Source organism: Salvelinus sp. IW2-2015, linkage group LG8 (assembly GCF_002910315.2).
Source record: "Salvelinus sp. IW2-2015 linkage group LG8, ASM291031v2, whole genome shotgun sequence".
Lineage (NCBI taxonomy): Eukaryota > Metazoa > Chordata > Actinopteri > Salmoniformes > Salmonidae > Salvelinus > Salvelinus sp. IW2-2015.
The window spans coordinates 35,063,865-35,077,892 of NC_036848.1; the positions used below are offsets into that span (position 1 = coordinate 35,063,865).

General features: G+C 44.0%; 1 protein-coding gene across 3 annotated transcripts in view; it reads left to right on the forward strand.

Annotated features, from left to right (window-relative positions):
* bicral (BICRA like chromatin remodeling complex associated protein) overlaps window positions 1-11,830 on the forward strand; it is a 28,083-nt gene extending 16,253 nt beyond the window's left edge. For all 3 annotated transcript variants that reach the window (XM_023993210.2, XM_023993213.2, XM_023993212.2), the window contains exons 12-14: window positions 8,013-8,107; window positions 8,187-8,289; window positions 8,389-11,830. In XM_023993210.2, coding sequence (XP_023848978.1) covers window positions 8,013-8,107; window positions 8,187-8,289; window positions 8,389-8,861 — 671 coding nt within the window. In that variant the 3' untranslated portion in view covers window positions 8,862-11,830. The remainder of the gene's footprint in view (window positions 1-8,012; window positions 8,108-8,186; window positions 8,290-8,388) is intronic.
* Window positions 11,831-14,028: the final 2,198 nt, after the last annotated feature.

The window sequence follows — 14,028 nt, forward strand, 5'->3', positions numbered from 1 at the left end:
ACCCTTGATTAGTAGGTGTTCTTAAACTTTTGACTGGTAGTACACTGCTCAAAAAAAATAAGGGAACACTAAAATAACACATCCTAGATCTGAATGAATGAAAATATTCTTATAAATACTTTTTCGTTTACATAGTTGAATGTGCTGACAACAAAATCACACAAAATTATCAATGGAAATCAAATTTATCAACCCATGGAGGTCTGGATTTGGAGTCACACTCAAATTAAGTGGAAAACCACACTACAGGCTGATCCAACTTTGATGTAATGTCCTTAAAACAAGTCAAATGAGGCTCAGTAGGGTTGTGTGCCCTCCACGTGCCTGTATGGACCTCCCTACAAGCCTGGGCATGCTCCTGATGAGTGGCGGATGTCTCCTGAGGGATCTCCCCCAGACATGGACTAAAGCATCTGCCAACTCCGACAGTCTGTGGTGCAACGTGGCGTTGGTGATGGAGCGTGACATGATGTCCACGATGTGCTCAATTGGATTCTAGATCTGGGGAACGGGCGAGTCAGTCCATAGCACAATGCCCTTCCTCTTGCAGGAACTGCTGGACACACTCCAGCACATGAGGTCTATCATTGTCTTGGCATTAGGAGGAACCCAGGGCAACCGCGACCAGCATATGGTCTCACAAGTCTGAGATCTCATCTCGGTACCTAATGGCAGTCAGGCTACCTCTGGCGAGCACATGGATGGCTGTGCGGCCCCCAAAGAAATGCCACCCCACACCATGACTGACCCACCGCACAAACCGGTCATGCTGGAGGTGTTGGCAGGCAGCAGAACGTAGTTCTCCACGGCGTTCCAGCTCTGATCACGTCTGTCCAGCATGTGCTCATGGCTCAGTGGAAACCTGCTTTCATCCTGTGAAGAGCACAGGGCGCCAGTGGCGAATTTGCCAGATCTTGTGTTCTCCTGGGCAAAGATGCCAAACGTGCCTTGCACGGTGGTTGGGCTGTAAGCACACCCCACCTGTGGGACGTCGGGCCCTCATACCCCCTCATGGAGTCTGTTTCTTGACCGTTAGCGACACATGCAACCATTGTGGCCTGCGTGGAGGTCATGTTTGCAGGGCTCTAGGCATGCTCCCTTGCACAAAGTGCGGAGGTAGCGGTCCTGCTGCTGGTGTTTGCCCTCTCGGCCTCCTCACGTCTCCTGATGTACTGTCCTGTCTCCTGGTAGGCGCCTCCATGCTGTGGACACTACTCTGACAGACACAGCAAACCTTCTTGCCACAGCTCGCATTGATGTGCCATCCTGGTGAGCTGCACTACCTGCAGCCACTTGTGTGGGTTGTAGACTCCGTCTCATGCTTACCACTTAGAGTGATAAGCACCCGCCAGCATTTCAAACGTGACCAAAACATCGCAGCCAGGAAAGCATTAGGAACTGAAAAGTGGTCTGTGGTCACCACCTCAGCAAACCACTCTTTATTGTGGGTGTTTGCTAATTGCCTATAATTTCCACCTGTTGTCTATTCCATTGCACAACAGCATGTGCAATTATATTTCAATCAGTGTTGCTTCCTAAGTGGACAGTTTTGATCTCACAGAGTGTGATTGACTGTGGAGTTACATTGTGTTGTTTAAGTGTTCCTGTTATGTTTTTTAGGCAGGTATATATACAGGTATTTGTTATTGACTGCTAAAAAACACAATGCAAATTTAGCTTCAAGTGATTTTTAATTTCAGAAATCTGTTCCAAAGTATTCCCACACAGTAGTAGAGAGAGAGACAACTCAGTGGACAGTTTTTTAAATACACAAAAACCCTGTTTCACGAAATAGAGTTAGCTCAGAACAGCATCTTCAGAATTGCACAACTCGTCGGTCCTTGTCCACGGATGGGCCTGATATAGCAGGCACCAACTGAGTTCACTCCTATAACTAAAAACAAGAGAGCACGTGAATCACCCAAAACGGATAAGTTGAGGAGTGGAAAAAACTATCTCCTGGTCCGACAAATCCCGGTTCCTGTTGCGTAATGCGGTTTGGCAGGAGTCAGGTTTTGCGTAAACAGCACCAGTCCATGGCCCCACTCCTTCCTGTTGTGGCAACGTACAGGCTAGGTGCCGTGGTGTATGGTATGGGTGGATGTTTCCTGGCACACTTTACGGTCCTTGATACTCGTTGAGCAAGTTTCCACTCCCCGAAGAATTTGGGCTGTTCTGGAAAAAAAAACGGGGTCCGAACCGGTACTCAGTATCTGGGTTTACCTAATAAACTGGCTCACTGAGTCGTATGTGATTCATATTCAATAATGTAAAGTGCCTTTAAACTATATTTATGTTTGTAGTCAAAGTATTATATCTGTTTTGGGCTTCTTGGGCAATAAAAACAAAAATTTCTGCAGTACTACAAGAAAAATCATCCCGCGGCTGAATCTAGTTGATGTGCATCCCTGAAAGGCTATATGTTCAATTAATTAAGTTGCGAATCTTTGATAACTAACAGACAGATTAGAGTCTTCCTTTCATGTTTCTCTTGGGCCCGGGACCAACGGGCCGTGACATGTTTAGTTTTTGCCTAGCATACACAGCTGGATTTCAAATAATCCACAAGCTTGATTGATTAGATTTGAATCATTTGATACCTGTTTCGTTGATTAGGGCAAAAATAAACTCACCCATTGGTCCGTGAGGACCGATGTTGGGAACCTGCTTCTTACCAGAATAATTTGGAAAGAAAATAGCTATGTTTTCCCTGCTAATTGTATTTGAAATATTGCAATAGGCTAATGCTGGCTGGCCTCTTACTTTCACTGACCAGTCTGAAATCAACAATCATCTAATTTTATGTCATTGCCGTGGCGCTGGGCCCAAATTGTTGGGCCCTTCGCTGGAGGCAAATGTGATTTTAAAACATCCACAGCTTATTTTTTTCAAAGAGAACTATATTTCATAATCCTCTGTGACCAAACTGCATGCCATCTGGTCAGTAGCCTGTTTTTATAGTTTTTACTTAATTTATGTAATAGGACCTAATTAGGCTTTAATAATTTTGGCAATTGAACTTCAATATACTTTGGGGAAGCTTAGCCGATATGCTTTGTCGCACGAGAGTAACTCTATAACAAACCTGCTGACCCAGAAGTAGTCTTTTAATGACAGAATGAATGCCTCAATCGTCTAGTTATACATGTAGTTTTTTCATCTACTCCATTCTGTCTCTACGCAGCTAAATGTCTTAAGGAACTGGGGACAAAAATGGCTATTTTAAAAAAAAAAAATACAAAATCTACATCCAGCGTTTTTAGACACATTTAAGGAAAATTTAAAAGCTGTGAAAAACAACCAAATATGTTTTTATAAGATTCAGTTCGGTCTTGATGCATATCTTCAGATGAGTTGATAATACTCTATCGGCCTTTTATGGCGCTTGGATAAAAATAAGCACCTCTTTAAAAACGACGTCCCTATCGCGATTCACATTCTCTCAAGAGGCCTGAATGAAAACATCATAGTTCTCGTCCACTCCTTTTTTCCATTTCCCGAGTCAAGATATAGGTTTTGGGATTGAATTCATCGCGTATTCTATATGAAGCTGCCACTGCTTATATTACCACTTCACCAAATCTGACCCAGACTTTCTTCTGATTTCACTATGTTATTTCAACTCTTACATTTCGCAGCTTTTTCATATTGAATATCAACTCAGACATTTTTTCTCTCAGTTGATTTGATCCAAAACATTTTGGGTCTATGGTTATTTGGTAAAACTTAGTTAGGTTATTATTATATTGTAAGTCTAAGTATATTTATATATATATTTATCTTTATTCGGCCCGCCTCACCGCCCGCCCTCATCCACGCCATGTAATTTCATGACCCTATGACCGCCCGCACCCCTCCCCGCCCTTTCATCCACGCCATATTCATGACCTAACCGCCGCCCTGCGCACATTAACGCGTGAGTACTGACATTGTGTCGTCATCCATGCACCTACTAGGTGTTGTCTGTGTTTGTTGTTATACCACTGTGTTCTGTTCTAACAGTGGATGATGGTGTTATGAGTCCCGGATGGCGACTCACTGTATTTGGAAGAGGACCCAGGTCATAGGATCAACAAAATACAGACGACTTGCTGAATGGTGAGGTGAGGTGAGTATACTAGCACACAACAATTATTTTTGAATTCTTTGAAAAGTGTTGTGGCTAAAGAAGTCCCTTCCCCCCCTGCAGCGCTCCGGTCCCCTCCTCAGAGGATGGTGATGATTTGACAGCACCTTCACCAACGGAGCGCCCAGAAAGCCTGACCACAAGACCAACGTATCGATACTGGTGGACCCAGTAGGAGGCGGGGTTGGCAGGGGTGGACCATTGAAAGTGTGGACCATTATTTATTCTTCATCATCTTTCTCTCTTCTCCTCTCTACTTCTCTCCATAGATGGCTTATGGAAGAGTTTGCTGTGGTTGAAGACATCTCCCGTCTCCCTACCCATGCCTTCCCCTTGGACCACTCTCTCCTCCCTCGTCCAGCCACGACTGGTAAACAGACTAGACAGAGTGGGTGCCGACCACAGTACTCCCCTCCTTTACAGGACAGACCCCACAGTCGGGCTATGGAGTCCCTCAGGTGGAGGAGGAGAAGGAGAATAGATCTCTTCTTATAAAGAGTCATCATGGCACCTGAGGAGACTCCTAACATAGCAACTTTGGAAACCAAAGCTGCATCTAGCAACAACAGCAACTATCACCATGTGCCAATGTGGGCTTTCCTCCTGCCACAGCGGCTTTATGTCGACAGATGCCCAGGCGTAACCCAGACTCAGCTTCCTGTCTCACCTGTACCTCCTCTCAACTCCAGGCCCCCCTGCCCCTCCCTCCCCCCTTGCCCCTCCCGCCAACCCTTGCCCGACACGACTCGGTTCTAGAGGCAGCTTGTAAACAGCATTCTTTATAGAATGTTAACAGACAGAATTTGACAGACGGACGTGCCACCATTCTATCTCTCCATCTCTCTCATTCCGCCCATCCTTTGCCCCGCGGCTATTCTTGGGGCTAAATGTTTGTTATTGATTTTATTTTCTTATTTTACTCCCCATTTGTCATCTTTTCCAACCAGCTCTGATTAGTTACAGTCATAGAAATTAATCTAGATCATTTTATCTATGGCTTACAGTTACTAATGGTTACTGCTGGACCAGCAGGGTCCTATGACCCTGTGTACATCATGTCCTGTTAGGGTGTGAGCCGGTGAAGTAAGATCATCAACCTCCTGAACCCCAAACCTTTAGCCACGTAGAAAGTTAATGACATCCTGGATGAGCTGCACTACCTGAGCCACTTGTGTGGGTTGTAGACTCCGTCTCATGCTACCACTAGAGTGAAAGCACCGCCAGCATTCAAACGTGACCAAAACATCAGCCAGGAAGCATAGGAACTGAAAAGTGGTCTGTGGTCACCACCTGCAGAACCACTCCTTTATTGGGGGTGTCTTGCTAATTGCCTATAATTTCCACCTGTTGTCTATTCCATTTGCACAACAGCATGTGCAATTTATTGTCAATCAGTGTTGCTTCCTAAGTGGACAGTTTGATTTCACAGAAGTGTGATTGACTTGGAGTTACATTGTGTTGTTTAAGTGTTCCCTTTATTTTTTTGAGCAGTGTATATATACAGTATTTGTATTGACTGTAAAAACACAAGCAAATTAGCTTCAAGTGATTTTAATTTCAGAAATCTGTTCCAAAGTATTCCCACACATAGTAGAGAGAGAGACACTCAGTGGACAGTTTTTTAAATTACACAACCCTGTTCACGAAAATGGTTAGCTCAGAACAGCATCTCAGAATGCACAACTCGTCGGTCCTTGTCACGGATGGGCTGTTATAGCAGGCGACCACACTGAGTTCCACTCCTATTAACTAAAAACAAGAAGAAGCACGTGATCACCAAAACCGGATAATTGAGGAGTGGAAAAATATCTCCTGGTCCGACAAATCCCGGTTCCTGTTGCGTAATGCGGTTGGCAGAGTCAGGTTTTGGCGTAAACAGCACCAGTCCATGGCCCCATCCTGCCTGGTGTCAACGGTACAGGCTGGTGGCGGTGGTGTAATGGTATGGGGAATGTTTTCCTGGCACACTTTAGGTCCCTTGATACTCGTTGAGCAATGTTTCCACTCCCCGAAGAATTTGGGCTGTTCTGGAAAAAAAAAGGGGGTTCCGACCCGGTACTAGATGGGTTTACCTAATAAACTGGCCACTGAGTGTATGTGATCATATTCAAATATGTAAGCAAGCTTTAAAATGATTATGTTTTAGTCAAATATTATATCTGTTTGGGCTTCTTGCGGTCAATTTGCAGTCTACAAGAAAAAATCATCCCGCGGCTGAATCTAGTTGATGATCCCTGAGAAAGGCTATATTGTTCATTAAATTAAGTTGCGAATTTTGATAACTAAAAGACAGATTAGAGTCTTTTCATGTCTTCTCTTGGGGCCCGGGGACCCCAAGGGGTGCATGTTTAGTTTTTTGCCCTAGCATTACACAGCTGATTCAAATAATCAAAGCTTGATGATTAGTTGAACATTTGAATCAGCTGTGTAGTGTTAGGGCAAAAAACTAAACGTGCACCCATTGGGGTCCCGAGGACCGAGTTTGGGAAACACTGCTTTACAGCAATAGTTTGGAAAGAAAATAGCTATGTTTTCCTGTAATTGTATTTTGAAATATTGCAATAGGCCTATGCCTGGCTGGGCCTCTCTACTTTTCACTGACAGTCGAAACTCAACAATCATCTATTTGGTATTTGCCGTGTGCGCTGCCCAAATTGTGGGCCCTTCCGCTGGAGGCAATGTGATTTTAAAACAATCCACAGCTTATTTTTTTCAAAGAAGACTTTTTTCATAATCCTCTGTGGCCAAATCATGCATTCTGGTGTCGTAGCCTGTTTTTTATGTTTTAATTAATTTATGTAATAGACTAATTAGGCTTAATAATTTTGGCAATTGAATTCAATATACTTTAGGGGAAGCTTAGCCATATGCCTTTGTTGCCCGAGAGTACTAAATCAACCCTTGCTCACCAGAAGTGTCTTTAATGACAGAATGAATGCTTCAATCTAGTTTACATTGTTAAGGTTTTTCATCTCTCATTCTCTCACGCAGCTAAGATGTTTAAGGACTGGGGACAAAATGCTATTTAAAAAAAAAAATAACAAATTACATCAGTTTAACCGGTTTTAAGGAAATTAAAAGCTGTGAAAACAACCAAATATGTTTCTGATAAGATTTCAGTTCGTCTTGGATGCATATTTTATGTGGTTGAAATACTATCGGCTTTTATGGCGCTGATAAAGATAGCACCTTTTAACGACGGTCCCTATCGCGCATTCACATTCTCTCAAGAGGCTGAATGAAAGGAATCATATTTCTCCACTCCTGTTCCCGAGTCAAAATATAGATTTTGTAAATGAATTGGAATAGTGTCTCACGATCATTACACAGAACGTAGCTGCCACTGCAATCATCCTCTTCTACCACTTCACCAAATCTGACCCAGACATCATGCTACTGTTCTGACCCTCCTATTTATTTTCAACTCTACATTTCGCAGCTTTTCTCTTATTGAATTCAACTCAGACTTTTTGTCTCAGTGGATTGACGTTAACTTTTTCTGCCCAAGTTCCCAAAACATTTGGCAATTGGTGTGTATTTGGTAAACTTAGTTAGTCCCTAAATAAATAATGAAATAAAAACTTCAATGTAGCCTATAGATATGAACTGCTTAAGAATGATACATTTATGGATTTTTAATGCATTGTTTTCTCTTTATTCAAACCCCCCCCCCCCCCCCCCCCCCCCCCCCCCGCCCTTCATCCACGCCATATTTCATGACCCTAAACCCGCCCGCCACCCTCCCGCCCTTCATCCACGCCATATTTCATGACCCTAAACCCGCCCGCCCTGCGCACATAACCGCTGGGACTACAGGTTGTGTCAATCCATGCACCACTAGTGTGTGTGTGTGTTTGTGTAACCACTGTGTTCTGTCTCTTAACAGTGGATGATGAGTTTGAGTCGATGGCGACTCAGGTATTGAAGAGGACCCAGGTCATGATCAACAAATACAGACGACTGCTGATGGTGGAGGCTGAGGTGAGTATACACACACACAATTATTTTTGAATCTTTGAAAAGTGTTGTGCTAACAGGAAGTCCCTTCCCCTCCCTGCAGCGCTCCAGTCCCTCCTCAGAGATGGTGATGATTGACAGGACCTTCAACCAAGAGGAGCGCCAGAACCTGACACAAGACAAACGTATGATACTGGTGGACCCAGGTGAGGAGGCGGGACTTGGCAGGGGTGTGGACCATTGAAAAAGTGTGGACCATTATTTTTTCTCATCATCTTTCTCTCTCTCTCTCTCTCCCTCCATAGATGGCTTCTTGGAAGAGTTCTGCTGTGGGGTGAAGACATCTCCCGTCTCCCTACCCTGCCTCCCCTTGGACCCTCTCTCCTCCCCCTCGTCCAGCCACGGCGGTAAACAGACAGACAGGGGGGCGACCACAGACCCCCCTTACAGGACAGACCCCCAGTCGGGCTATGGAGACCCGGGGGGAGGTAGTGGGGGAGGAGGAATAGACTCTTATAAGAGTATCATTGACCTGAAGAGGACTCAACATAGCAACTATGGAAACAAAGCTGCTTGTAGCAACAACAACAACAACAGCAACTATCACCTTGGAAACGTGGCTGCTACGGCCACAGCGGCAGTGTCGACAGGGACGGAACAGACTCAGCACCTGTCTCACCTGTCCTCTCACCCCCAGGCCCCCCTACCCCTCCCTCCCACCCCGCCCGACACAGACTCGGTTCTAGAGGCAGCCGTCAACAGCATTCTAGAATGTTAGACAGACAGATTTGACAGACGGACGTGCCACCATTCTATCTCTCCATCTCTCTCATCCTCCCATCCTTTGCCCCGCCGGCTCATTCTTGGGGCTACATGTTTGTTATTGTTTATTTTCTTATTTTACTCTCCCATTGTCAGTCCTTTTCAACCAGCTCTGAGTTAGTTACAGTCATAGAAATATAATCTAGATCATTTTTCTATGGTTACAGTACTATGGTTACTGTAGGACAGCCAGGGGTCATGACCTGTGTTACATCATGTCCTGTTGGGTGTGAGCCGGAAGAAGATATCAACCCCCTGAACCCCAACTTTAGCCACGTGCAATTATGCTGAAGTTTAGGGAGGAAGAAGATGATAATGATGATGATGATTCTGTGCCTGAGAAATTCTATGTTGTCCTTCAAATGTTTACATGAAGAAGCCTTGTAAGAAATGTCCTTTCATTTTTGCACCTGACATTACACATCTTCACACACTGAGTATACCAAACATTAGGAACACCCTCCTTTTTTCCCAAGATAACAGCCTCAATTCGTCGGGGAATGACTCTATAAGGTGTCGAAAGTGTTCCACAGGGATGCTGGCCCATGTTGACTCTAATGCTTCCCACAGTTGTGTCAAGTTGACTGGATGTCCTTTGGGTGGTGGAACATTCTTGATACACACGGGAAACTGTTGAGTGTGAAAAATCCAGCATCATTGCAGTTGTTGACAGAAACCGGTGTGCCTGGCACCTACTACCATACCTCGTTCAAAGGCACTTACATTTTTGGTCTTGCCTATTTGTACTTCTGAATGGCAAACATACACAATCCATGTCTCAATTGTCTCAAGGCTTAAAAATACTTCTCCCCTTCATCTACACTGATTGAAGTGGATTTAACAAGTGACATAATGAAGGGATCATAGCTTTCGCCTGGATTCACCAGGAAAGAGCAGGTGTTCTTAATGTTTTGTATACTCAGTGTATAATACCACAGTCATTTGATGGATATGACAACTACAAGAAATATGTTATTTTTCTGTTTTATACTTCAGTTTTCATAGTCAAGCCAGAGAGACTCACTCACACTCTGAGTGTCTAACTACTAAAGCAGCTTTTGGTTTTCTGTCAGTTTTTGAAATGTATCTTTGACATTTTTCTTATGTACCTTAAAGGTATGTGATGCCCCTCCGCGCGCACACACACACATGTTTTGTTCTTCTATCCTCGTGGGGACCTAAAATTAATTTCCATTCAAAATCCTATTTTACCTAACCTTAATCCCTAAACACTGGTGTTCGGCCTGCGCATGTGACAACGTTTGATTTGAACTCCTAACCCCTAAACCTAATTCTAACCATAATTGTAACCATAACCCTAAACCTAAAATAGCGTTTGTCCTCATGTACCCACTAGGGAGAATTGTTCTTTTTTTTTTTACTATCCTTGTGGGGACTTTTGGGGATTTTAGTTCCCCACAAGGATAGAAAAACCAACCCACACATCAAACACACACATTTTGTTCTATCTTCATGGGGACCTAAAATAAATTTCCATTCAAAATCCTATTTTTCCTGACCTTAACCTGTAACCCAAACCCTAAACCTAACCCCTTACCCTAACCCTAATTGTAAGCATAACCCTAAACCTACCCTCTAAGCTTAAAATAGCATTTGTCCCCATGGGGATGTGGGAAATGTCCCCACGAGGGAGAATTTTCCTTGTTTTACTATCCTTGTCCCCACAAGTATAGAAGAACCAAGACACACACACACACACACACACACACACACACACACAAGTGTATTGGTGTTGGGGGGAGCTAACTCCTCAGATTGAGGGAGAAATGTTACGACATGTTTATCTTTTTTTATTTAGATTAGATTTAGTTACTTTTTTAGAAATGAAACATCACTATTATTTGTGTTGTTAGTGATGTGTGTCCCAGCGACGTCAACACGCAACCATGGCAATGTCTCACTGTCATGTGATCCAATGACCCTGGAAGGTATATATGTGTATATATATGTATGTCCACTCTCTGTGTACGTGTGCTGGTGTGTTTGTATGTTTGTTGTGTGTGCGTGTGTTCACTCACCCCGGAGGAATGTTACTCGTTCCCTAGCACACTTAGTTTCCCCTCCTCCACTCTATCCTTCTCTCCCTCCGCACAGTTGAGAGATGAGAGACAAGTGTATGTAAACTATGCTTTTAAACTGACTGAAGGAACAGGCTGAAGGCCTTAGATAGAGAGAAGGAGAACACGTCACTGCCTGTTTGTCAGTTTGTCTTGTGTCTGAGTGAGTAAGGGATTGAATGGTCGTGTTCTCCTGCTCAAACGTTGCATACATCAACCAATGGTTGCGTGCCACGTCATTGACTGTGCCGTGACGTCGGGCACCAGTAAGGTCTTCATGTGCCAGCGGTGTCTGAGCAGAGGAACACAACCACTGGGTGTGGCCTTCTCAGCCCTGGTCCTGAGGACCCCTGTGTCTGCTGGTCGACACTCAAATGACACACTATTCCCCATATATTTTTACCCAGAGCCTATGTAACTATGTAACTATGTGACTCAAAAGTAGTGGACTATATGGGAAACGGGAAGTAATTTCACACAGGAGTGTCTTGAGGGGTTGAGGTACTAGGCTATGCCCTTTCCGCCAAGGAGAGCAATACATTTCTACTTTCTTGACCCGTTTTCACTGTTGACTTTCTTTTGGTCTGTCTCACTATCTACATGATTTGTATAGGGTTTTTTTGGTATAAAAAATGAAAACGTGAAACATAAATATTTATAATTTTTTGTAAGGAAAACCCCAGAGGAAAAACACGAGAAAAATGAAGTTCTTTTTTATTCTGTTGGCTTTGAAGTGTTCCAAGAGAAATTGTTACAAAATACTGTCAGTTGTTCATTTCTAGTTTGTGTGTTTACTACAACAGCAAAAATAGGTCAATAATAAATTCATTTTGAATACAATCATAAACTGGCTCAGCCTGATTGATTTAATACATTCTCCAACAAATGTATTATTGGTGGTAGTTTAGACATTCAGTTTGTTGTGGGGTCCAGTTTAAACTCATACTGCTGGTCATTATTTCACATTCAATTAATTCAAGGCACCACAGACTTACAACGTAGCATGTTGCTGGTATAGCGAAATCATGAGCCATATACAAAGACAGTCCAAGAGTGACAGAGGGCAGGTGGACAGGCTTGGGAGCCCTTCACAGGTTCTGGTTTCACTTCGTTGCTGTTCACACAACAAGTAATCTTAACTAGTCCTAGTAATACAAGTGCTGTTGAAGTATCCTTCCCTTTCATCACAACAGAAAAAGAAAAGAAAAAAAGCCACATAAATACTTCAGATATATACTGATACACTAAGTGACCAAAAGAATGTGGACACCTGCTAGTCGAATATCTCATTCCAAAATCAGGGGCGTTATTATGAAGTTGGTCCCCCCTTTGCTGCTACAACAGCCTCCACTCTTCTGGGAAGGCTTTCCACTAGACGTTGGAACATTGCTGCGGGGACTAGCGTCCATTCAGCCACAACAGCTTTAGTGAGGTTGGGCACTGATGTTGAGCACTGATGTTGAGCGATTAGGCCTGGCTCGCAGTCGTCGTTCCAATTCATCCCAAAGGTGTTCAATGGGGTTGAGGTCAGGGCTCTGTGCAGGCCAGTCAAGTTCTTCCACACCGATCTCGAGAAACCCTTTCTGTATGGACCTCGCTTTGTACACGGGCATTGTCATGCTGCACCAGGAAAGGGCCTTCCCCAAACTGTTGCCACAAAGTTGTAAGCACAGAATTGTTTAGAATGTCATTGTATGCTGTAGCGTTAAGCTTTCCCTTCACTGAAACTAAGGGGCTTAGACCGAACCATAAAAAACAGCCCCAGACCATTATTCCCCCTCTACCAAACTTTAACATTTGCACTATGGTAGCACATTGAGGTAGTCACCTCATACAAGTACTTGGGAGTATGGCTAGACGGTACACTGTCCTCTCAGTACATATCAAAGCTGCAGGCTAAGGTTAAGTCTAGGCCTGGTTTCCTCTATTGTAATCGCTCCTCTTTCACCCTAGCTGCCAAACTAACCCTGATTCAGATAACCATCCTACCCATGCTAGATTACGGAGATCTAATTTATAGATCGGCAGGTAAGGGTGCTCCACCAATGCTCCTTATAGGACACATCACTGCACTCTATACTCCTCTGTAAACTGGTCATCTCTGTATACCTGTTGCAAGACCCACTGGTTGATGCTTATTTATAAAACCCTCTTAGGCCGCACTCCCCTTTATCTGAGATATCTACTGCAGCCCTCATCCTCCACATAACACCCATTCTGCCAGTCACATTCTGTTAAAGGTCCCTAAAGCACACACATCCCTGGGTCGCTTGTCTTTTCAGTTGGCTGCAGCTAGCGACTGGAACGAGCTGCAACAAACACTCAAACTGGACAGTTTTATCTCAATCTCTTCATTCAAAGACTGTTACTGACAGTTGTGGCTGCTTTGCGTGATGTATTGTTGTCTCTACTTTATTGTTCTTTGTGCTGTTGTCTGTGCCCAATAATGTTTGTACCTTGTTTTGTGCTGCTGCCATGTTGTGTTGCTACCATGCTGTGATGTTATGTGTTGCTGCCTTGCTATGTTGTTGTCTTAGGTCCCTCTTTATGTAGTGTTGTGTTGTCTCTCTTGTCGTGATGTGTGTTTTGTCCTATATTCTTTTATTTTTAATCTCAGCCCCTGTCCCGGCAGACGTGTTTTACGCGCTACGCACTTCAGCACTCGGCGGTCCCGTTCTGTGAGCTTGTGTGGCCTACCACTTTGCGGCAGAGCCGTTGTTGCTCCTAGACGTTTCCACTTCACAGTAACAGCACTTACAGGGCAGAAATTTGACAAACTGACAAACTGGGAGCATCCTATGATGGTGCCACGTTGACAGTCACTGAGCTCTTCAGTAAGGCCATTCTACTACCAATGTTTGTCTATGGAGATTGCATGGCTGTGTGCTCAATTTTATACACCTGCCAGCAATGGGTGTGGCTGAAATAGCCGAAACCACGAATTTGAAGGGGTGTCCACATACCTTTGTATATATAGTGTATATATAACGTCTAGACTAGAAGACATGAAACTGAAATGAGACTTTTTCGCTCAGCACCTTAGTG